Raw genomic sequence first — 25,319 nt, 5'->3', positions numbered from 1 at the left:
TTCCAAAACTGTTGTACTCTGTATGGCTAGCATAAATGGCTAGTGACTCTTTAACACTTGTATTGGCATAAGGATCAGAATCAGCATGGTTATGAGGCCTAAATTGGAGTCAGATTGGTCTTAAGCTTGAGTTAGGGGTTGGTTGTATTAAGAGTGCATCTCAGACAGAAAAAAAACAGCCTAGCTCTGTTATTTCAGGAGCTCTGCAGGTAGAACTGTGCTAAACTCCTTGGTAGCAGGTAGGTCACTTTAACTAGATATGCAGACGTGCTCCACAAGTGCAACAAAAAATGCACTTGAAATGACTGTATTGTGTGTTTTAAATCAAGCTCTTCTCTAAATAATAGTAACTTAAAAACAGTAGAAGTAATTGGGCCAGTATTATAATAATAAAAATATTTTTCCTCTTGTTAAGCAGATCAGTTTGCCTGGAAATGTGTGCATCAAAATTCAGACTGATGTCTTAAAAAAAAAAGGAGTATGAAATCCTGGTTTGAGGGGCTTAAAAGGGGAATATATAACCTCCCTGTAATCACAGTTGTGTCACCATGCTTGTGGAATTCCACTAATATGGTGTTGCGCAAAGCCTCACTTGCCCCTCCTACATGCACTAAATATAAATGTGCACGAGCAGCAAAAGCAATTTTGCAAATAGCTGGATCAGCCAAACAGTGTTTGTACTAAAATTACGTGTGCGAATAGTAAAAGCTGTGGTAACACAGTGTGCAAAGCCTGATAAATACCAAGAATCATAATTATATGTTATTACAAACCTTTGGTGCTGTGGTGTTGTCTTGTCGTTGATCTGAGAAGTTAATAATTTGACTTGTTGTAATAGCTACGTTAATTTCCTCTTTGGAAAGCTAATATAATTTCAGGTAAATGTTTCTGTGGAGTCCTGCTCTTCTTGAGGTACTAACTAGTTTAAATCTACCCAAGGCCTGGGAAGTTCATTCTTGTGAGCTTGTTGCATTGACATGGAGTTACTGTTTCTTGGAAAACTTTATTCTGGAATCTGTGAATCAAAATAGTTCAAAGGCTTCAGTGATTGCAAGGATGTAGTAAAGCTGGCATGTTCAGAGCCTTCCAGGCTGATTGCCACACTGCTGGTGTGCTTGCTCACTTTCTCTTGTCTTGTACAGGAGTGGTACCAGAAAGCAATGTGAGGAATGTGACTAAACAACTTGTCTCCTAAATCCACATCACATTTTTCAATTTTCTTCCTTTCTTCCTTTCTTCCTTTGTTTAGATTGTAAAGCCTGTCAGGACTCTTAAGTTACAGACATTCCCATAAGAAGGTGGCATTGTGGGAATAAAATGATGTGTTGCTCTATTTCAAAAGAATGATAAGTGCTTTAAGTATGGGAAGTCTGAACACCCTTAGCAGAAGGATCACGTTTTGCGTGCTTGATATGCATTGCAGACTTAATGCTAGAGACTGGTCATGATCATGGCAAGGCTTTTCCTTCCAGTGGTGTACAAAATAATTTTTCTACTACTTACAAAAAAATGTCTTTTATTGCTTTACTCATCTCATAAGACTAATCTTGTTTTGTATTAAATATAGTCCATATTGACAGTGGAGATTATAAGCTCATGAAGGAGCATCTGTTTCTGTTTTTGTCTAGCTGGAGATTATCCCTTAATCATGCAGGGTCTGGGTGTGCATTTTTGGATTTGTTGACTCAGGAAAGCTCGAGATAGCATTAAAGGCCAGTGACACATACTGCAGCTGCATTTAGGTTGACGGTCCTCTGAGAACTCTTGCTTGACCCACACAGCTGAAAAAATGGCAAGAAAAACCGTCCTTATTACAGGTTGCTCCTCAGGAATTGGATTGGCCTTAGCTGTAAAAATGGCGAAAGATGAACAGGAAAGATTTAAAGGTAATAACATGTCTGTTATTTATCTATATTAAAAATACATATATTTTTCAATGCAATTGATTTGTTTTTCATTCCCTGTTACTTAATAGATGATAGAATTCAATCTGACTCCTTTCCTGTCAGTTTCCCCTTCCTATCATTGAAGAAATACAGTGCAGTGAAAATATACCACTTCTTCTGATAAGCAATTTCAGCTTGAACAGCTGCATCAATTGAACAGATGTGAGTCTTGCTCACGCTCTCTCTCTCTCTCATGATTGCAGTTAGCTTCACTTCTGGCTACTAAAAATTTTGTTGAATGAAATGTACATGTCAATTTGAAGGCCAAAGAATTTAGTTTAGAAGAAAAAATAAAAATCTTGTAGTTATTTTCCCTGATGTGTTTCATTATTCTAACCCCCGTTCACCCATAAGAGGGTGAACAAAAGAACTGGGATATTTGTGACTGAAAATGGATGGCAAGGTAAATATATCAGCCTGCAGGGAATCAGTTTCTCATCCTTATTCTTACAGCATTTTACTGTAATGGGGGTGCTTGCAGATAGTTTTATGGTACAGTAATGAAACTGAATGATCATTATGGTCCTTTTAAACCCAGTCACTCAATGAATCTGTGATTTATTTTGGGAAGTTACTTGCAAAAATGCTCATTTATGCAACTTAAAGATGCAGGTGTTGTTTTTAATAGCTGTGTTATTTTTGTTAGCTAGAATGTGATTTTATTTTTTATTTTTTATTTTTATTTTTTAAAAGGCATGTGTAGACTTCAGAATTATGTTTGGAATATTAAAAATGACTCAGCAGCCTGAGTTGGTACTATGCCTTTTGTTTTACATTGTGCATAGTGGTTTAATTCTCCTTTCTAATTTCTTAAAGGTTTCAGAACCAGATTCTGGGTAATTTGTGCTATTTTATGTTGAAAATAGGATCTTCCTACTTCAGGTTTTTATCTGGTTTCTATTACTGACATTTAAGATACAGATGAAAAACTGTTCTTTAATATTTCTCAGTAACACTGCCGCAGAATAGGTTTTAGTTCTAATTGACTGTGGTTTCTGATATGTTGCAGTGTATGCTACAATGCGGAATCTGGCCAAGAAAGATGCACTCGAGGAAGCTGTAGGTCATAATCTGGGCAAAACCTTGGAAATCAAGCAACTGGACGTCTGTGATGAACAGTCCATTAAAACTTGTGTGAATAGCATCCCTGACAGAAGGATTGATGTCCTAGGCAAGTACGGGATGTGAACAGATAAGTACTGTTTGTCTCCACAAATACACTGGAGAAGCTTCATTGGTGCATTTTTTCACGTGATTAAAGTAATAGTCATTGTGTAGTTTACTCTGTTCATGGTTTCTCAGGCTTTGTGCAGGCATGAATTAAATCTCACTGTGCTTCTGTGAAGTTGGGAAGCTCGTTTTTATTTGCAGAGGAGAGGCTTGGTCGCAGAAAGTGTGTTGGATAAGGTGATACAGTTCCTTATTATGAAGTGTGAGAACAGAACTTGTGCCCAAATCTGCATCATCGTGTGCAAGACTTACTGCCCTTAGACTTACATAAAAGTGTATTTGCACAGCTTGAGTTATACAATAACATCTCTTTGTTTAAACCTTTTCTTTAAAGATTATTTAAGGATTATTTAATGCCTAACCCTCTCACTTTCACTTTTAAATGCTTTTCAGCGAAGATGACAAGTTAATTTTGTAGTAAAGTTATTGGTTGCTGTTGTCTTCTGTTTTGTGCAGTTAGCAATGCTGGAATGGGGCTCATTGGACCAATTGAATGTCAGACTATCGATGAAATGAAAACCGTGATGGATACCAACTTCTTTGGACTGGTTCGACTCCTGAAGGAGATTTTGCCTGACATGAAGAAGAGGAAGAGCGGGCATATAGTTATAATAAGCAGTGTTATGGGAATTCAAGGCAAAGTGGTTCTTTTATTCTTAGAGCTCAGTATTCAAAATCTAAGGCATAACACTTAGCTGGAAAAAATGCAGGAAGTATCATATCTGGCTGCTGTGCTCTATAAAGCTGAAGATCCAGCTATTTGATGGACAGCATTTGGATGTTTTTATGCATTCCAATAACCTGCTACTATGCACAACTACTGAAGGCCTTTAAACAACAAAATCTGCAGTATTTTTCTGTGGGAGTAAGGCCATCAGTTTTAACTCCAATTCTTGCTTTATCATTTTTTTATTTATTATTACTAGAAATTATCTGAAAAACAGGATTTAGTGGTATGAGTTTTTACTGTTGGGAAAGGTGGGGATGGGCAAACATACTTCACCCTGCAGTGTGGTAAAGAAACAAAATCCAGTAACATCCTGCACTACTGTACCACCCTTTAGTAAAGTTTCCTCTCACAAACCTCTGCAGAGCTAGTTTTAGCAAAGAATAATCATGTTTCTACCCTTGTGTTCCATCTAGTCTAACTATATATGTGTTGCAATTACTAAGACAGAGGCATTATTCCTGCCTGGATTGTTCTGGTGAGAAGAATCCTAAACAATAACAACCCTTACAGTTTGCCTTAATACAGTACTTCTCATTCTCCTAAATAGATTGTTATACTTCTTTTTCCAAGTCCCTCAAGTGCAAACTCGATCTCTTGCATAATCAAATCTCCCACGTTGCTCAGCATTTGTGTTTATTTACCGTCTATTAAAAGTCTTGCTGGTAAATGATGTGAATGGTATTGTGTATATAAATGCATATTTTATATGCACTTTTATACATTAGACTACAAAATACTTATGATCCAAAGAGATCACAGCATCAGCTAGGAGGAGGAAGAGTGCTAGTCAGCCATGCTTTCCTAGTATAAGCAATTTTGAGAATACATGCTAATAAATCATTAATGATGGTTAGCATTGTTTCACTAGACCAATATATATAAGTTTTGTTTGTTTTTTTTTAATGTTTTCCCAGCAAGACTATAGAAATTCTGGGAAAATATATATGTTTGTAAAAGTAAAATAATTGTTTGCTGAATACAGTTCTCAGGATGTTCTATTTGTACCATCAGGTATCTTATTTAATGACGTTTATGCTGCATCTAAGTTTGCGGTGGAAGGATTCTGCGAAAGTTTAGCTATACAAGCACTCAAGTTCAAGCTGCAGTAAGTATTGATACACAGATGTAAACTGTTCTTGAGACAGTTTTAGATGTGTTCAGAACTACCAAACAGATCCTTAAAGCTTGCTGCTGTCTAGGAGAAGCAGACTGAGGAACCCATGGAAATTGCACATCATGAAAAGCATAGAATGTCCACATTCCTCACATGCATAATCAAATAAAGTTTTGATACTAAAATAAGCGTACCGTCGTGGGCAATTAAATGCTTTTATCTATGAATAATTTACTTAATACTTTTGAGAACAGATTCTTGCATATGCTAGAAATAATATTACAGTACAAGCCTGTATTTTATTTTGAAAAGAATCTAGAGATAAAAATGGTAAAGGTCTTGGGGAGGCAGAGAAGGAGGAGTAGAAGGAGGGAGGGGAAAGAGGAAAATCACAAAGGAATTCATTAGAATGAAACTTGGGGTGAGATTTTTACTGGGACAGGAGGTTGAAAGATAAACAATAAGAACGTGGTGTAGTGTTTCTTAATGTTTAAGGCAGTATTTAAGAGAATGGTCCTGTTCACTGTGGTACTTCAGTGTTGGATTTGTCACGTACATTCACATTGGATCTATTCTTTGTGTGAAATTCAAGAATTGTTAAACATCGCTTGCATGTGTGTGTGCTTGAGTGCTTAGCCCTTCTGCTGTGGCAAAAGAGACGGCTGCTGACATGGGGTTCCAGAGACAAAGCTGACTCCAAACTTTGATTTTGCATAAGGCTATGAACGGTTTGGAGGGATTTAAAATAAATACCATAATGGGATTGTAAGGCTATAATGCTGTATTGGTTTTGAAGAAAAGCCTGCCTAAAATTCAGCTCTGGAAAGAGGTCCTATCCCAAAGAGTGTTTTGATAAACGTTGTGATGGGTTAATTACTACCTGAGAACAGAACTAGAAAAGAGCTGCCCAGTAACTGCATTTCTGTGACTTGCTGCAGTACCTACTGATCAAAATCAGATTTTTTGTATTTGTTAGCAACCAAATCTGTCTGTCAACAGGAAAATTCTCAGTATTTTCTGTAATTAATGAAGGGGGATCCATGTAACGCTGACAACTTGACCAAAAGTTCATATTTGGGTAATTCCACTCTCTTTCAGCTACTATTATCATGGAAAAACTGTTAACGATAACACATCATGTGGGATTTTGTCCAGAAAGTAGAAAGTAATGAATTTTTTATTATCTTTACATTATTTTTCTTTGAGTTTCTGAAGTTCTTGTGGATAAATAATTGTCAGATTCCACAATTCCAAGATAGCAAGTAGCAACTGCACTGGCTTCTGTTGTGAATCAACTTATAGTGCCTTCGTGACAGATATGCTGTGCAGATTTTTCTGCTGTATGTGGATGGATAGCAGCTTCAGAGCAACAATGTGATGTGGGCCACCTTGATAAGACATACTTCCTGTTGTTTCCTAGCTAAACCTCAGATTGCAACCTTCAGTATACATTTTTAAGAAGCATAGAAAGGTGCATTTCATGTGGAGAGCAGTAACAATCTGTATACCTTTGCTTTTGGATAGGTTAAGTTTGATTGAACCAGGTCCAGTGGTTACAGAGTTTGAAAGAAAAGTGTTTGAAGATGGAATGAAAATGGATCTTTCAGCTGCAGATGAGGAAACAGCTGAGATGTTTACTAATATTTACCTTAAAAATTACAAACAAATTTTCCAGAGCCTTGGACAAAGTGCTGAGGAAGTTGCAGAGGTAACTCATCAACAATTCTCATTTTTCTTTTAAATTAAGAGTGCACTGGTTTATTGGTTGCTTTTGTTGTTTTGTCCACGTGTTAGATTTAATTAAACGGTATTTGTGCAACTTAGAAGAATGATAAAAACTTAAGAGAATCCCAGGAGTTGTAAACAAGACCCTCTAGAACATTGAAGGAATATTTTTATTTTTTTTCCACTGAAAGGCAATCGTTAACTCTCCCGTATATATACAAATACCCTTGTGGATGTGTGCTTTTACACATCATCTGGTCAAGTCTTGCCATTCTTCACCGTTACATCTGGTTTCTGCCTGTGTAAACTCTCTCCTCTCTCACAAGTAGCTCTCCACGAATGGGAGGTGGGTGTGAAGTTGACTTGACTACCCTAGAACACCAAAGGCACGATAATAGATACTTGGATGTCGCTTTTGGTGTTCAGGGCTTTCTTCAGGAAGACAAGTGGAAGCAAGTTATTAGAAGGGACAACAATTTCAGCTGCTGGCTGCTAACACATAACATATGCTGACACTGAAAGTTCCCTTGATGTAAAGTGCACTTTTGTGACTCTTTTCTAGTGAATTCAGTTTAACTATCTACCTATTGTGAGCATGCAGGGATACTTCTGGAGGGTTGTGCAGGATTCTTTGTATAAAGTGGAGTAGAGGAATAGAAATAGGATTATGAATAAATTCTAGTCTTAAATATTTGAATAAAAAATTCTAATGAAATTCTAATAAAGTCGCATATGGCATTTCACACAATTCTACCATTTTCTTCATCTGCTTTTCATCTACTTGAATGAAAACAGGATTTTTAATGTACTATTTCAGTAAAGGTTCTTTAATGATTCCACTTCTAATTCTTGGCAGCATACAGTCAAGATAATACTTGCGGAAAATCCACCTTTTCGCCATCAAACCAATACCTTGTATACACCCATGACAACACTGAAATACGCAGATCCAAATGGAGATCTACCCATTGATACATTCTACAAAATGGTTTTTCACCATGACAAAATCTTCAGTGCAAGTCTTAACTTCATCAAATTGCTGAGGTGGAGAAGCAGAAAAAGCTTTGACCTGGGAAAATCTTCATCACAGTGAGATTGTGCAAGCTAGAATTAATTGTTAGAGCTGCTGCTAACACCATGTCGTTGTTTGTTCTGTAACTGTATAAAGGCATTCGAGATCTCTGAGCTTACTTTAGATAATCACCTCAGTATTTTTATCTTTAGTCTGCAGAACCTTGAAATTAAAATCCTCGATGTACAGGTTTATTCCAGTCAGCATTGCTATTTAGAGTTCTCTTTCCATGGAAAGATGAGCACTGACTTAAACTCTTAAGTATTTAATATCAATTTGCTTCCCTTCAATTATAAGCTAACACACCCTGAGATGTGTACTGTATGAAAAGGCTAGTAAGAATCTATAAATAATTATATTTGATATATAAATAAGTTTCATCAATCTTAAGGTGCAACAGCTGAAGTAGTTACTATTTCTATTGAAGCTGACTATTCCAAATGCTTCCTTTATATGCTCTGACGAATGTATTATGGAGTTTTATTGTTCTGGTTTGTTTTTAACAAATCACCTCATTGTAACACCTTCCTGTCTATCCACTGCTTTGGTACATTTTCTCTTTGTTTTTAACAGCAGTAACCAGTTTACCTAAAGAAGACAAAGGCTTTTTACTGCTGATCATTTTTTACGTGGAAAATAAATTGCAAATTCTTTAGAATTCATCTTTAAAAGAAATAAAAACTCAAATCAATTCAGCAGCAGCAGCTGAAGCTGCACAGCACAGGCTTTTCTTTTCCTGACTGTACCACTCTGCATTCACTGAGCTGCAGTTCCAACACAATCTGCTCATGTATCTCATCGTTCTGCCATCACTCCTGCCGGCTGTAGGTGCTCGTGCCCTCTCAGGCTGTAGGCGCCCAGCACGTTCACAGTGTCTGTGCTGTGTGTAGGGCCGTGCTTCTGTCCCTCGTCAGCGCTCTCTCCGGTTGGAATAGAGCACCACGAAGCCGAATTCCAGCCGTGCCGCTGGCCAGCTCCCTCAGCGCCCATTGCCCGTTTCCCGGTCGCTGCCCGCCCCTCGCACGTGGCCCGGCCCGGTGCCCCCAGCGCTTCCGGCGCTTCACGGCGGAAGGGGCGGAGCCAGGCGGCGGAAGCGCGTTCCGACATCCGGCGGAAGCGGCGCTGTGCGCAGGTGGAGCCCGCAGTCGGTCCGTTTCCGTCTCGCGGCAGCGTTCACCGGCGCCGCCGCCCGCAGCGAGCCGTGCTGTGCTGTGCCGTGCTGTGCTGTACCGTACCGTGCTGTGCCGCTGCTCGGGGCCGGCTTCCCTCGCACCACTCATAAGGTGGCGGCGCCGACGCCCCGGAGGATGTGGCGGAGGCGGCAGTGGCAGGAACCGCGGCCGAGGGAGTCGTGAGCCCGAGCAGCGCTCCCCGGCCCCGCCGGCAGCTCGCTGCCTATTGCTCTCCGTTGTTGCTCTCCGTTGTTGCTCTCCGTTGTTGCTCTCCGTTGTTGCTCTCCGTTGTTCTCCGTTGCTGCCCGTTGCCGATCTCGGCCTTGCCGCTGCCCGCTCACCCTCACGGTTCCCGTTCGGTGCCGCCCCACTCGGGGCTTTGGGCGGCTCGTGAGCGCGGATCGAGGCGGGGCGGCCCTTGTGGGCCGGTGGCGGCGAGGATGGCATCGTCGTCGGGCAACGACGACGACCTGACCATCCCCAGGGCTGCCATCAATAAGATGATCAAGGAGACGCTCCCCAACGTCCGCGTGGCGAACGATGCCCGGGAACTGGTGGTCAACTGCTGCACCGAGTTCATCCACCTCATTTCCTCCGAGGCCAACGAGATCTGCAACAAGTCGGAGAAGAAGACCATATCCCCGGAGCACGTCATACAAGGTGAGTTTCCGGCGGCCCCGTGCTGCGCTCGGCTGCTTCGTGCTGTGCTCTGACGGTGTGAGGGACGAAACGGGAGCATTAAGGGCCTTGGGGACACAGCGTGTGGTCCGGCCGGTCAGTGCCCTGCAGGGGGATTGTGTCTTTGGTTGGAGGCGCTGCTGTGGGCTCGGCACCGGCTTCTCGTCTTGTCGTTCACAGAAGGGTGATGCCTGGAGAGCTCTCCGAGCCCAACAGTCTTTTTCAGGCTCGTGAAACGAGGGCTGCTCTTTGTAATAGCAGTGCAGCTTTCTCTTGCAGTGTGTTTTAAGGTACTGAGCTTATTAGGTGCATTTCTAAGGAGACTGACTAAAGGCCCACGGTTGGTATGTGGAGCTTAGTCTGCTTGCATAGATTCTGTAAAATGTGAGATACTTTTCCTGGTCTGTCCTTGCAATTCGATCATTTAAAATCCGCTGTTCCTGTCTGTTGTGGGAAACATGTAACAATGATGTACTCCTTTGCATTTTGCTTAGCAGCTGTTGCCTCCTACTTCCCCTTGTTGAATGAAAGTTTTCTCAGTACATCTCCTTTGCTTTTCTTTATGTTCTCCCACAAGTAGGGAGCTTTCTTATGTCGTGTGTAATTCTGCAACAAGCATCTTTTGTCAGGAGCTGTTCACTTTGCTGCTGAAGTGATGGGTATTGATAACAGTGACTGCTGCAAACAAATTGATAACACTGATCCTGAGCGTGCTTCATTCTGTTGCTTGATAGAGCGCTTGGCAGTAGTATTTGCCATAGAGGTATATCCAGGGTTGTAATGGTGTCGAGTTAGCTTAAGAAACAACATAATGAGATTCTCTGTTTATTTGTGGTCAAAATTGTATATTTCTTTCACTAGTCCCAGCTTGTTCACCAGAAGAGTTTCAATTACTTGATAGAATTACGAACAGCAATTTGGTAACAAATTGAAAGCAAATGCGTATACATGGTTGGAGACCAACTGCTAATGACATACACATAAGTATTTTGTTGAGCTCTGTGTCATCGTGTTTGAAAAGTGCTTTTATATTACATCCATTTTAGTCAAACATTGCTGATGAACACTCTGGAGAGAGATGCTTTTTCTGATGCTTCCAGAGGTGTAAGGGGTTGTTCCTGGATTTACTGGTCTCCTCACCTGCAGGGATGTGCTTGTGCTCCTCCAGCCACGGTCAGTTAGTGGATGGAACTCATGTCAAGTGTGATGGTACAGGCTGTTTGTTCTGTAGGGAGCAGGGATGTGTGCAGAGGCATTGTGTATCAACATTGTCATTGGCCTTCAGGCGCTGTAGATGTTTGCTGCTTTAACTGTACCTTGATATACCTTCATGACCATGATGCTAACAAATTCAGTTAACAAATATGTCATTTGTGATCACTGAGGTAACCCAGTCCCTTTAATGGCTTAAGTCAACTCCATTAGAAATAAAATGGGCATCACATCACAGCTGAGCAGGCTGCTGCCAACAGGGATGTTTTTGCATCGTCTCTAGAGTTGGATGTAACAGTCTCTTTTCTGACACTGTGAAAACTTGGACATCAGGGAAGGTAGTTCACTGTCACATGAGTTTGCTGATAGGATGGTTCCTGTGAATGAGAGAGTGCTGGGTTAGAAGCAGGGCCTAGAGGAAAAAAGGGGGAAGAGGCACCCTTCCACCTGGTGTCATCCTGCAACTGGGCTGTATCGGAACTAATCCGAAACTGCAGCTTGTTGTAGTTCCATGTCTGGGCAGTACTGAGGACACACCATTGCACTGGGAAAAAATGGCTGTGTGGACACGTACTGGGCTGGAACACTTTCACCCACACTGCTGGGTTGTTTCAGATGGGTGAAGTTCTTGCGATGTTTCTTTGTGTGGTAACAGACACTTGACTGGCACGGTGCCTACAGGCAGCATAGGGAAAGAAAAGCAGAGGCTTCCTGCATCCTGAGGGAGATCTGCTGTGGTAGATGTAGTCGGGCTAAGCCAGGCACTCACCACTAATGTAAAATGTGCCTGAAGACTTCAAGGCTCTAATGGTCTGAGTGGAGGTGGAGAGTTTCTGCAGCAGTTAAAGGCACTGGGGATCAGTTCTGGAAACAGAAAGTAGGCTCACTTGGTAGCTGTGTAAGTTGTGATGAGGTGGGATTTTGAGAAGCTGGTGTTCTGTTGGATTCTGAACATGGTGCGGTAGGAAATCACTGTTTTGTGGAGCTGATTGCTTGGATTGGTTTGTCTGTGTGGAGCTGAGATGTACTACGGTGGGCAAATCCGGTAGCCTTTCTTCGTGGGCTGTTAGGATATTGGCACTGTTCAGCTCATGCTTTAATGCAAAAAACTTGATTTTTCACTTTTGAAGTTACTTTATTTTGGAAGGGCTATGAAGATAAGCATCTCATATACAAGTGACTTGATTGCATTAAAAACAAATGTAGAACTACAAGTAGTTATGTTTAATGGATTAATCGAACATCTGTGTCTTCATGCAGTCTTTAAGAATGGGAGGAAGCTGAACTAAAAGGACAGGTGCGATTTGACATCTGTGAAAGTTTCCTTCTCTGTACCTTTCTAAAGCTCTGTGTTTTGGGAACCAGCTTCTGAAATCTTACGGGATTGTTCTAATACCTGTAATATATCAGATTTTCAGCAGTCTGGATAGATGTGTGGGCTTAACACTCTAGAAGTAGAAAGATTCTAGATTTTGGTGGACAGGTGGCTCTGCTCAGGTACTCACTAATTCAGCATTTGAGTACCATGCTGTTAGAAGGGGATAGACGCTTATTCCTTCCATGCATGTGCTCCATAAAGCCACAGTTTGTTTCAAGAGTGTGAAATTCTGAAGTTGTTTCACTACAGCTTCACTTGTTTGCAGCAGGCCTAGTGTTATTGCTGTATTTGTATTGAGCTATTGTATGAATCTGTCATAGTTACAGTCCGAAAGAAAAGTATGTAGCTATAAGTACTTCCCATGAATTCCCATTCTTTTAAGTGGCACATACAACTTGCTGTTGATTTGGGCAGCTGCTCATCCTCCAGTGCAGCAGATTGCTAAGCCTGATCTCTGTCAGTATTCTTCTATGAACATCTGTATTCACTGTGATAGTTCATCTTAGTCATGTTCGACATGTAGACTTCTAAACACCTTAATGCTGAAAAGGAAAAGCTCTGAGTTTGAAATAGTTGATTGAATTTACTGTTTACATTTTAAAATAAAATGAGCTCCTTAATATTAATAGGCTGCTTATAGAACCGGTTCTGCACCAGGGACATGTTTGACTCCTCTTTACTGAGACTGTGTTAAACAGGTTCGAGAAAGCTTTTGTTGATTCTCATAGAAACTCTGGACTAATTTGAAACGGTTCCAGTGTCTGCGTGGGCTGAGGCTGAACTGGCATGCTGTCTGGAGTAATTTAATTATCTCTAAATTGGTTCGTCTCTTAACTTCATTTTTCTTAAGAAATAGGTATTATGTAAAGCCACTTCCAATATGTTTGCCAAACCTTAAAAGAATGGCAGTCCTGCTGTAGTGTGCTGCTAGATTGAAGGTAGTGCGTTAATTGTCTCCTTGTATGTGTTGGAAGCCCCAGGTTTACAGAGTGGCTTTGTGTTACTGTGGTGGCCTGCCCCTCAGTTGTGGGTAGGAAAGGATCATGTAGAAACATGTGGAAAAGTAGTCTGATGTACTGTGAGTCAGTTTGTTTATAATGTTGTTCATATTTACTGTTATGTAGTTTGTTTTAGTGTGACTTCTTGGAAAGTTTATTACATAAGGTTGAAATAAAGTAAGATAAATATTAAGTATCATTCTATAAGGAAAACTCGGACTTGCGTAACTACTGGAAGTGAACCAGGTGTTGAATGAAGCTGGGGCTTGTTTCTAAGTAGTTGGTGTCTGTGTGATACTTCCAGCCTGTTCTGTATTAGGTTCTGTTTTAGGGTGTGTGTGTGTGGAGGCATATGGTAGCAAGTGGCATATCAAAATGTGCCTTTTCTCATATGTTTTGCCTGTTTTGTTTTTAACCTTTCTGTTATTTTTGCATTCTTTAAAAGCTGTTGCAGAATACAGCTGTGCTTCAGGTTTCCTTGGGCAGGTTAAAATGCTGTGTTACAGCTTCTGAATGCATTTTAATGTAGACATAAGTACGAGGATTTCCATTCCAAAACAATAAGGAGTTGTATGTAACTGTATATGTAATATGTGTTGTTGGCATCTAGAAAATGAGATCAGATATTCAGATCCAAAACTAAAGTGAATTTCTATGGTTATGTTTGTTGTTTCTATCTTTAAAGTTTTCTTTGTTATAGGTAAATGATTTTATTTGAAGACTTGCAACAAAAATGGAAAGATAGAATCATGGAGAGATTAATGGATCACAGTTCACATAGGAAGGGCATCTTGGTTCTGTAGTTGATGTATGAATCTGATGTGCAGAACATGAAGATGGAGGCTTTCCAAGAATAAAGCAAAATGGATCTGAGAGTCCTGAGTGCTTTGCAAGCCAGGACTTTTTGCACTTCAGTAAACCTTGCATTTCTAGTGTGAAAGCTTGCCCTCTTTAGAGGGCATAGGAGAAGAGGCAGGGAGAGTAGCTGTCACATGTTCCCACAAGCACAACTTTTCATTGCCAAACGACAGAAAAATGATCAATCGTCTTCTATTTTTTATAAATGTATGTTTAAACATGTTGGTATCTGATTTCAAAAGCCTTCTAAAAGACCAATGTTTTATTTTTTCTAGCACTAGAAAGTTTGGGCTTTGGGTCCTATATCAGTGAAGTAAAAGAAGTCTTACAAGAATGCAAAACCGTAGCACTAAAGAGAAGAAAGGCCAGTTCACGCCTGGAAAACCTCGGCATTCCGGAAGAAGAGCTTCTAAGGCAGCAACAGGAATTGTTTGCAAAAGTAAGTGAGGCAACACAACACTTAGACAGATGAGGTTGTAATAATTAATGTGGTGAATCTGATGCTGCAAAAACATGTACACACACCTAGAAGTATTCCTTTCCTTGATGACTGTTGTAGCGTCTAAGGTGCAATTGATCTTCTTGTCCTGCTTGTGTTACAGAAAGTCGAGTCAATAAGTAAGATACTGTTTGTGGTTACTCCTGCAAGTTGACACATACAAACAAATTTTATACTCTAGATTTAGGAAGTTTTTGAGTTTTGTTGTTTTTTTTTCCTTCCCTACTATTGAGACAGGTACTTCCATTGTATTGTAGTGATGCATTAAGAACTACTTAGCTGAGGAATAAAAAATGGAATTGCCTTTTTTTTTCCTTAAGTTGCATTTAAAACATGAATCTCTCTTCTGTTTGTGACCATCACTGCACAATTCATTGAGGCTTTGAAAGTAGCAATTAATTGTTAAAAAATTCCAATTTGTCCTTTCTCATCTTTATTTACTTGTGGCGAGATTCTATTGGAGTTAATTCATGCATAAACTTTTAAGGAGGCAGTTGAAGCACAGGGAAGGAATTTGCCTACAAATACTCCTTCATCCCAGCTTTGCCTAATAGTAAATGTTCCCAGGTTTAAACAACTAAAAGCTAATTTTATTTATCCTTCTACACCATCTTTCTCTGTCTTATTCTCAGTCTGACAAGAAAGTCTTTCTCTAAACAAAATGATATGAAAATAATCTTTGTTTCCTCTTGCCCAATCCATGAGTCTTGTTTTCTTAATTTACATAATTCTGTTTCCTCTGAAAATGCTTATTCAGTCATTACTATGTCTGATTACTATGACCTCCTTTCCCATCACTTCACTATACTTGTATCTTGCTGGAACACTTCATAATTGTTGGGTTTGTATCATAAGGTGCCAGCTATGTTAATCTTATTTGCATGATGAATTCTTTTTGCCAACTAAAGCTTCTGCATGCATGAGGCTCTTGTCAGCATGCATTGAACTAGTTAGGACTTTTTTTCTGACTGTATTACCACTAGAAGGAGCAATATGGCTGCTTCTGTTTAAGGTTTGATTTGTATGTAGTAGTCAGCTTAAATCATGTTTTTTTTTCAAACCATTGTTCAAAAACTTTGGTCTACAAAATGATGATGGATATTCAGAACAACAAAGATAGTTGAGGGGGTACCACCTCCTAAGTAACATAAAACAAGAATGCTAAAAACCATTGCTACCTTATGTAGGCAGAATGGGCCACGTGAAGTGTGTTTTGGTGGTTGTTTTAAATTCCATAATACTGTGCCTTAGTGCCTAAATTAAAGACAGTACATGCAGGTTTAACAAAATTGTGTTGATTTTTATATGATTTTTAAAAGTGTTATGTTACAACGTGGCAAGTATTACTTAATACTAAATTACACTTAATTAACTTGAATTAAGCACAATTAAATTATACGTAAGTTGGTATGAGGATGGTGGTGAATGTTTAAAGTTAGTCTAATGATTCTTCCTGATATTCGTGCATGTCTAAAAGTGTGGAAGATGAGGTCATCAACAGAAGTGTTCTTTTTGAGGCTTCCTTACTAAAGGTTGCTTGTAAAGTTCCTGTGTAAATGGGTTGCTCGATAAATGAGTTCAGTTTACCCCAGATGCTGTTAAGGCTTCTTAGTCAATACAGCTGATGCTGCAGATTTACAGCATCTTGAATTGTTTTCCAACCTTTTTAGCTTGGCTACTGCTTAAACTTAGAAATACTGAGAAGTCCTCATTGGGAAGTGTTGAACAGGCTGAGAAATTGCAACACTTCTTATTGTATAGGAAGACTTCTTTTTTTCATGTATACTAAATAGGTAAACTGGTTTTGATCATTTTCTGAAGTACCATCTTTTGGTGTCTTGAAGTTTGGAAAGCTGGTTTGTTGAGGCTTTGGAAAAAGAAAGGAAAATTCAGTGAGCAAATAAAGAATACTGAAGGTTTTTAATTTAGAGAACTTTCAAAACAGAAAATGAAACGTTAACACAGTGTTGAAATCAAAAATAGTTGCTGAAAAACAGAAAAAAAGCTCTAAATGGGAAAATGGGAAGGCACCATGTGAGCTACTTGAAGAACATGGTTAGAACATCTTGTACCTTGAAGTACAGATAACATGCCTTTCTGTAACAAAGGCATCTCAACCTGCCTCTCCTTATTTAAGAAGAGCTCAGATTGCTCTGTTTTCCCAGGATGGCTTAGCAGAGTGAGATAATGGATTTCTTCATTTCTGTGGGTTGGTTTTTGGTTTTTTTTTGTTTTTGTTTTTGTTTTTTGGTGGTTTTTTTGTTTGTTTTCTTTTTGTATTTCTACATGCTGTGGTGAGAGGGATGAATTTGTAATTGCCAACATTATTTGTAATCAGCAGTGTAGGACTGTTCTCGTCTCTGAATGGTGGCTGAATGCTAAGAGGCCTTGAAACTGAGCCGTAAATTATTTTATTGCTTTGTCTTGCTTTATCTTTTCATTAGTAAGTGGTTCAGTACAACCCTTACAATGAAACTAAAGAGGTGTGGACTAATGTACTTGTTCTGGAAAGTATAAATCCTCTAAATGTTGGCCTCTTCAGAGGAAGAGCAAATATAGCTGGACATCCTAGTACAAATAACAAAGGTATTTCTAGACATGTTTTCTAGACATGTGTGTGCACAGTTAATAAAAAATTATGTAAAAGGAGCCTACAGGTGCAGATAAAACTGCTTTTATAGCTAAGGTGCTCTAGAGATTCTTCACAAGTTACAGTATGACCTTAACAATTAAATTCATGTCTTTAGGCTAGACAACAGCAAGCAGAACTGGCACAGCAAGAGTGGCTGCAGATGCAACAAGCAGCTCAACAGGCACAACTTGCTGCTGCCTCAGCCAGTGCATCCAATCAGGCAGGATCTTCTCAGGATGAAGATGATGAAGATGATATCTGAAATTCACCAGCTGGGTTTCTGTCTTCACTAAGAAATATTTTTCCTGCACAATGAAAACAGTGAAATGAATGCTTACCTGTAAGTTTGTATGCATCATGGACTGGCAGTTGGTATTCTAGGGGTGTCTGCTGTTGTGTGCTGTACATGTATAAACTGTCTTTTTTTGAACTCTTGAAGATTTAAGGTTCAGTATCATATCGACTTTGGATTTTTAATGGTGTATATGGAAATTTTAGATAGCAGTGCGTCACTTATTTGATCAATAAACAGTGTTACAATGAACAACAAGTTTATAAAATACAGTGAGATTTATACAAAAAGCTCTAAATCCACATTTGCATTTCTTCCCTTTTAACTAAACTATAAAATCTTACTTAGAATTTTTAATTGTTTTTGGGGGGAGTGGTACAGTAGAGGTAAACTGTTAATGGGAAAGAAGTCAAGTTCAGCATAGTACAGTCTTGAATTCTTTGTTCTTTTTAAAATGCGGATATATATGGCAATAAATACTATAAATGCTCCAATACCACACTTGTTACCATTTGAAAATGATACCTTTCCTAGCTTGGTGAAAACGTATGTTTAATAGGAGTTGTACAAATTGAATCCTTTTTGGTATGGGATGGAAAAAAATAAACCCATGGTTTTATTACTACGTCCTTTGACAGTCAGTCCTGACTGAATATTTTACTTGGAAGACTGCCAGTTTTGGAAAACTAACTCTTCTTATTGTTTTGCTCCGATTTAATGTTACCTGTTGATGTTATTGCGTAGTCCAGATATGTTCATATTGTTGAAATATAAAACTGGAACTTGATGAAACAGAACTGTTCTGGTTCCGCTGATGTAACTGGGAATGATTCAAGCCTGTGAAGGCAAAAGCTGAAGCTCCGAGCATGCTTACAATAAAAGAGGGATTTTATTTAACCTTGATAAGTCATCGTTGTCAGCGTAATGCTAATGTTTTCCACACTAGGTTGCCACTGGATTATTAGAATACTTTCAAAGATAACATTTTCATCACTCAAATTGGTTTGTAGGTAAGTCCAGGTTTTTGACAAAGGATTTCCCAAAGTGATGGGTAAGACATGGAACAGAACTGTAGTAGTCCTTTTGATAGTTGATTTGAAAATTCTGTTGATTAATGGATGAGCGGCTGTTCTTTGTGTTGAAATAAAGCACAGTAGTGTCCATTACTGGGTTTTAATGTGTTACTTGAAGTAATACTGTCATATCTTCTGGTACACTAATCTGAGCAGACTAGAAAAGCCACTTGTGTACTGCTGTAGATGATCTCATAGCTCTGTAACAATGCAGTTTGTTTATTTTAACCTGAGACCTCAGCAGGTTGCTCTAGTCGTGGGTCCTGAGGAGGGCAGCAAGTCTGTTTGTGTAAGGATACAAGTGGAAAACATCATGTCCATTTTTACATAACGATCTGAACAAGGTACAATTGGCATATATTCAGGTCTGAGTCTCTTAGTGACTTTTAAGTGTGAGATGCGTTAAGTTTCATATAGAGTAAATGTGAACACTTCCTTAAATGCATTAATACAGTGAAAAGTCAGAAATGTATTTTAATATTTAAGTTAAAACAAACGAAAAACCTTTCACAGCTACTATATGATATGTGTTAGGCAAGGTTTGATTAAGGAAGTGGTTTTCTGTGAAGGTTTAAGTACCAAAGGTAGAAAATCTAGTCTAGTGATACAATGTTAATGTGCAGTGTTGGCTTTTCTAATTTGTACTGTAACACCTTCACACCTTTCTATTTTAAATGAGTCTTTTCCTTTTAAATAATATTAGGTATATTTTCACACCTTTATTTTCTGATGCAGAATTCAGGTTAACATTTTACTGCATCTGGTATGTATGGTGTAATATGTTTGGATCCTTGTGACCTTTCTTTTGGACATTCTTGTGCTTTTTTCATATGCTGTATTCTTCAAGCAATAAAATTCTGATGTGTTTTTATAAAATTGCTTTTATATTTAATGAATAGTCTGCCTTCTTCATTGCATTCATAAAGAAGAAATTTAAGACTATTTAAGCTGTGCTGTTATTTGACCTGCTGAAAACTTTTTGTGACCAAAGACTTTTCAACTTGAGTGCTGCTGGATGGCATTGCTGTTCACTGGAGTTGTTACATGCTTATGGAGAGTCATTCTGGGTTGTCCTGCTCTCTTGGGAATTCCATTTTGTGCATATGCATTTTTATAAGCTAACCTTCGTGACTTGGAAAGTTGGACCCGGATCCTGTAGATCAGGTAAACTTCCATTAAAGCTGAAAGTATTTCAAAGGGAAGATCACAGACAGAGGCTGGGGAAATAAGAATGTGTGTTAGTTTTCTGTTGAAGTGATTTTACATAGAGAGACTCTTTTAAATTTTGAGACCGATTCATTTATTCAGGCATTCCAGCTCAGGAAGGAAAAGTCAAGTAGTGATGGCAGATGGGAGAATCTTCACTGGTCATTCATTAAAGTTAAGAATGTTTGTATTACTTGCATTACTCCATGAATATTCCTGGTATAGATTTGAATAATATAAAAATGCATTTTCAGATGATGTTTTCTATGCTGGGGAAGGGGAAATTTGGTTTTGACTCATGGTAGTGTTTTATTGCAATGTCAACTACAGGAATGCAGAACGAAGACTTCTATCCCACAGCCCGAAGCAAATGCTCAGGTAAGAATTGACACTTTTCCTATTCAAAGCTAAAGAAAAGAAACATAGAAGTTACTATGCCTTATATTTGTGGAATTATGGTTTGTAAGAAGCATATTAAATTGGGTCAAGAATACATTTAGTTTTAAGGCTGAATGATTATCTGGTTAATCTTTATGATAAATTAGACATGTTTCTTTGTGAGAAAGGAAGAAAAAACCTTAAAGCAAAGGCAGTGAACTCTATTTTCATTTGGTTCAGAGGCACAAAGTCTCACCATGCAAGACCTGCATTTGATTTATCCTCTCCCCTCCTCAGCTGGCATCTAGAGTAATAGATGCATGTGGAGCCGTATTGATGTGTAGTATACCTTAGAATGAATTCCATGCCCATTTCAATAGGAATTATTTCACTATCCAGTTTTGGTTTTAGTTCAGTACTGTTTCTTGTCAGTTATTGTAAGCTCTTATACATCTTCAAAGCATTATATGGGTGTTAATTAGGTTTGGGCAATGTCCTGCTGCCTGGTGAAAGAATGTCTGTATCTGAACAGTCCATACTGTGCTTTGAAGTAAGTGCTTTCACATGGTACGAAACTAAAAGGTGCTGCACTGTGCAGAGGTACAAGATGTTATCTTCGTGTCAAACTGGAGGAATGGTGACTCATTTAGAGAAAGTAAGTAATTGGAAAAACAAACAGGCTTGTTCTGAAAGTCATTGTCAGAGATGAAAGTATTCATTTGCAGTGTCGAAGTACTTCAGATGGTTGGTTATGGGCCAGAACTCAGTTTGATTAATGTTGTATGCAGGTTTCGTCACCTACAGAATGAAAACCCACAGCTCAATTAGAAGTAAAATTCAGTGTTCTTTTGTTTTGTGTACAAATTAAGGTTTCTCTGAGGTAGCTGCATAGTGTGTGGAAGAGAAATGAATTTATGAGGACACTGACAGTAACGTAAGAAATCTGACGGTATTCACCATCCTGTCCTGCTGCAAAGGAGACTATTCTCAAAATCATTCCAAAATTTGTGTGATGAAGGAGGAATATGAGCAGGGGAAAAATGTGTTTGTTCTTTGCATTATAGCAGAAAAAACTGGTGCAAGATTTCATGCATGAATGATGATTTTTCAGGCAAGTAAAATTCAGACCTTTTAAATAAAGAAAATGGAGTAGTTGCTTCTTACTTAAGAATATATTTATGTGTTTAAGAACATACTTACACATGTTTTCTGTATTGGATTCTGTTCTGTGTTCTGTACTTACAGTAATTTAATTGTCTGGGGCTGCTTGGTGAGTTGTGAGCAGCTGAACTCATTACCCTTAAATTATGAGTAACTATTTTCTTGCTTTCAGTATGTTGGAATGTTGTGAAACTTGAAATTGTGGGAAACATTTTTAGTTTCACAATTACTACTTTTTTTGCACTTTTTGAATTGTTATTAGATTGGTTTTCAAATATTTAGTCCTAATAAAGTTTGATTAAACAAAACTAAAGCTTCACAAACAGGAAATTAGTTTAGGTAGTCCTAATTTTTTTTTTCTTCCTTGAAATGCTTTACTGCCTTTCCCATTCATCACTGTTGTGTCCTACACTGTTGTGTTACATGATATCATTAGAATGAAGGGAGAAATTCTGGATTAAATGTGAGGAAAAGTACATAGTCATACCTGTCTGCAGGGTGTAATAACACAGGGCTAAATTGGCTGTAACTGTTGTTGCAAAGTTAATCTTTTCCAAAATGTTGAAAAATTCTATGTTATCTGCTTTCAGCCTTGATGTTCAGAGACCAAAATCACCGTTTGAACTTTTCTTTCAGGAAGAAGATGAGCATTTACTACATGAATTTCAGTGATAAAGTGATGAGCTTCTGTACCCAAGTGGGTGCAGAACAGCATGAGCACAAGTAGAACTAGTCCGTCTCAGCATGTGACAGAATACATTGAAAAACTTACACAGGTAGAAACATTTGCACTAAATTAGCCTTCCCTTATAGATGAAAAGGTTCTAGGGAATGAATCTCACAGTCGTGAGGGAAGAATTGTGGTAGCAGTTCTCTTTGGACAGAGAAGACTTTTCATTGTTTTAAGAGTTTTTTAATTGGGGTGAGAAAGGGATTGAGAACTGGACATTGTCCTAAAATGGGATCTCCAGTGTTGACTGTGTTATGGGAGCACATTTTAGATGCTTCTCCTTTAAGAACACAGAATAAAGCTTCTGAATGCTGAAATATTTTCTTTTGTGACTGTGTTCAGATGCACTTTTGTAGTATCCAATTCCAATTTTGTAACTTACAAATTCCAACCAGGAGAGTCAGGTTAGTCCTCAAATTTGGTCAAATTCTTGACTTGGTAACTTTTTTGTGGACTTGGCCGTTGAAAGCTTTGAGTAGCTCTTCAAGCTTTATGTGTAAGTAGGTCAATGTGCAACAAGGTAAAATGAGTAGAGAATTCTGCGTTTGATTTGGTCCTTGCATGATTTCAGACGCTGGCGAATCAAGAAGACATTTTGAAAACAAGACTTAAAGCCTTTTATATATAGTTATTATGAGAGCTGACTGTCACTGTTTCCAGTACTTTCGGGTCTTCAAAGTCATTGGTTAAGGTAGCAAACCTCTTGTAATTTTGATGGTTTTGAGTTTAAAAGGAAAAATACAGAATCCCTTGAGTTTGTTGAGAATGTGGCTGACAAGCTGCAGTGCTGTGACTGGGAGGATCCTGTGTGGCCTCTTCCTTGCCAGCTCCCCAGGTGGGAAACTCATTTGTGAGCCTCTTCAACAGGCAGCTCATTTGCCAGGCTAATTGGCAAGAGCTGTGCTGGCCTCAGGTTCTGCTCCAGAGGTTGAGTGGTGTGGGTTTCAGGGCCATGTATGTGGTTTAATTAGCAAACTATAAAGCCAAATTTATGTGGATAATGCGTTGGAACCAGACAGCACCTGTAATTAAGTTCTGTTCTTAGTTCTTCACTTAACCTGATTTTTTAATTTTTTTAATTTTTTTTTTTTTAATTTTAAATTTTTCATTACTCTCCCAGAATTTGTATGGGAGAAAACCAGTGGTGTTGAAGATGAAGGAAAAGCAACTCTTGTCTATAGCTCGGTTTGCTACCTATTAATCTGATCTGCATCTCAAGTCCAAAAGGCAGATGTTGGTCTTGAAATTTAGCTAAATAGAGCTCAAAAAATGTTACGTGTAGGAAGAAAAATATTTTTGAGACAAATGGCTTATTTCTCGTTTTGTCTATTTGGAATCACTTAAATTTAGGCAGGCAGGCTCTGGTTGGAGTCCCACCTTTGGAGAAAGGATAATGAAGAGCTGGAGTGTTTTCTGTTGTTTTTTAATTAATGTGAGAGAAAGGCTTAGGAAGGTAATTGCTGCATGGAATAGAAATGTCATTAAGCAAATCAGTGGCAGTGATGGTTTATTTACATTCCTGTCCTTACAAATGATTAATAGTGGAAAGGAGAGGATGCTCTTGGATATGCAGATTACTCCGAGTTTCCTTCCATATTGTGATCCTTTGCCGGTTCTTTCATGCAAATTTGTTATGCAACGTGGACATCCACATTCTCATGAGAAAAGGAGGTACCACCAGGGGCTTATAGTAACAAAGGAAGGACCCTGTGACAGCGAACTGCTGAGCGCTGAGGGGAGCTCCTGCGGAGGAGAGAAGCTGCAGCCAGCAGCGGTGCACAAGGTAGGGCAGCCGAGGGCTCCCTGCCCCCTGTTTCAAATTAACGCAGCTGATATTCATTCAGTGAAACGGGATCTGGTGAGCTACAGGAGAAACGGGTCGGTTTTGTTCCCCTGCTCGTTCCGTTGCCTGCCAGCAGGTGGCTGTCAGGCTCAGGGAATGGTTTCAGCCGGGAGTCCGGTGCTGCTGCCGGTGTGGGGCGTGATACCGGCACACCTGAGACTTAAAATTCCTCTAAGGAGACTCGTTACTGACCCGGAGTACTGATTACGATCACGTCTTATGACAGGTTTTGCACAACTGTAAATACATTTTTCTGAACATGATTCAGACGGATATTAAATATTTTAATAAGCCTGAAAATATGTGGCTGACCTGTGGCTGCTCATTCCTTCACTCATTTTTTGGCAGCTTGAATTAATACTGTGACAGACTCTCCGTGTTTCAGTATCAAACACACATTAACCTGTTATGCTCTGCTTGTAAGCAGATAGAAGATAGAAGTTGCTATGCATGTCTTGGGTTATTATCTTGGCACTAATGATCTCTATGCCTGTAGATAATGTAGTGTTTGTGAAATAGTTTGATCAAACTGACCATTCCTATTCATTTAAATCCTCTTGTTAGACACTTGGATAGCTTAATGTTCTTTTAACATTGGGAAATGTACGTGGAGTTGGTGTGAGAATGGAGAAGACTTGTGGTAGCTGGAGATCTCCAGGTAGCACAGCCATGGTGGTGACAGTATTCAGGGAGGTAGCTTAAGCATGAACAAGTTCAAGGTAATGTTTTAGAATCACGACTTACAGACATCCCCTGATGTTCCTATAATAATTGTCCAGCCTTCAGCTTGGGCTATAGGTGTACATTATACAAAAGAAACTGCCAGATTATCTGAAGTCTTTCTTCAGTGGAAAGAAAATCGGAGGATGTTGGTTGTTGGAGCGTTGCCAGTTGATGCTGGATGACACCACTTTCCCTTTGCTACATATGGCATGGAAAGATGTGCTCTTGTCTGGGGGCAGGCAAGAAGAGCGAACATGGGATTTCATAAAAACAGATGGAAGTTCCTGTTTTTCTCCTGCTTACAGCAGGTGTAATCCTGTTATCTGATCACTGGCAGTGCCTTTGGTTTGTTGGCTGGGGAGAAAAAAATACACTTCTGCTATTGAAAAACAAAAGAGCATTTCAGTATTGTCTGAAAATGGTGTGCATGTGGGGGGAGGTGGAGTGGATTAAGTTCTGAAAGTTCTTCCCATGAAAATTCGGAGGTAAGGGAATATTTGTGAGCCTAGTGAGTTTAAATATTTTGCCTAATAGTTGAATTAGGAACCCAGTGGCAGTAAGGCCCCTGCCAGATGTAACTATGGATGTGTTGGAAGCTGCTGGGTTCTGTTGACCATGTTGGGGCCATGCAAGGAAAGGTGTGACGGTTCCTTTGTCTCTGATGCTTTC

At 39.2% G+C, this 25,319-nt stretch overlaps 3 protein-coding genes across 3 annotated transcripts in view; all 3 read left to right on the top strand.

The window, feature by feature from the left end:
• The first annotated feature begins 266 nt into the window (after nt 1-266).
• On the top strand, nt 267-7,930 carry LOC107317369 (retinol dehydrogenase 8-like). Its single transcript, XM_015869960.2, has 6 exons — nt 267-1,886; nt 2,956-3,117; nt 3,633-3,812; nt 4,918-5,011; nt 6,545-6,728; nt 7,602-7,930. Exons 1-6 carry the CDS (start codon nt 1,790-1,792, stop codon nt 7,836-7,838), a joined length of 954 nt encoding a protein of 317 aa, XP_015725446.1. The 5' UTR covers nt 267-1,789; the 3' UTR covers nt 7,839-7,930.
• A 1,368-nt stretch (nt 7,931-9,298) lies between these two features.
• DR1 (down-regulator of transcription 1) lies at nt 9,299-19,501 on the top strand. Its single transcript, XM_015869959.1, has 3 exons — nt 9,299-9,649; nt 14,389-14,552; nt 17,360-19,501. The coding sequence occupies exons 1-3, from the start codon at nt 9,430-9,432 to the stop codon at nt 17,504-17,506; spliced, it is 531 nt and encodes a 176-aa protein (XP_015725445.1). The 5' UTR covers nt 9,299-9,429; the 3' UTR covers nt 17,507-19,501.
• Nucleotides 19,502-22,052: 2,551 nt separating this feature from the next.
• The window catches only part of FNBP1L (formin binding protein 1 like), a 52,941-nt gene continuing 49,674 nt past the window's right edge, over nt 22,053-25,319 (top strand). Inside the window, exon 1 of the mRNA XM_015869953.2 lies at nt 22,053-22,130. Within this exon, the coding sequence (XP_015725439.1) occupies nt 22,068-22,130 (63 nt within the window). The 5' untranslated portion in view covers nt 22,053-22,067. The remainder of the gene's footprint in view (nt 22,131-25,319) is intronic.

The sequence above is a fragment of the Coturnix japonica genome, chromosome 8, assembly GCF_001577835.2.
Source record: "Coturnix japonica isolate 7356 chromosome 8, Coturnix japonica 2.1, whole genome shotgun sequence".
Lineage (NCBI taxonomy): Eukaryota > Metazoa > Chordata > Aves > Galliformes > Phasianidae > Coturnix > Coturnix japonica.
This window is presented reverse-complemented; position numbering and strand designations above follow the sequence as displayed.

Bases quoted from the DNA above. Each gene is read 5' to 3' on its own strand.
- LOC107317369 (XM_015869960.2), top strand. From the start codon at position 1,790: ATGGCAAGAAAAACCGTCCTTATTACAGGTTGCTCCTCAGGAATTGGA. The intron at 3,118-3,632 runs GCAAGTACGGGA...TGTTTTGTGCAG, and splicing joins CAGAAGGATTGATGTCCTAG to TTAGCAATGCTGGAATGGGG. The intron at 5,012-6,544 runs GTAAGTATTGAT...GCTTTTGGATAG, and splicing joins GCACTCAAGTTCAAGCTGCA to GTTAAGTTTGATTGAACCAG.
- DR1 (XM_015869959.1), top strand. From the start codon at position 9,430: ATGGCATCGTCGTCGGGCAACGACGACGACCTGACCATCCCCAGGGCT. The intron at 9,650-14,388 runs GTGAGTTTCCGG...TATTTTTTCTAG, and splicing joins CCCGGAGCACGTCATACAAG to CACTAGAAAGTTTGGGCTTT. The intron at 14,553-17,359 runs GTAAGTGAGGCA...TCATGTCTTTAG, and splicing joins AACAGGAATTGTTTGCAAAA to GCTAGACAACAGCAAGCAGA.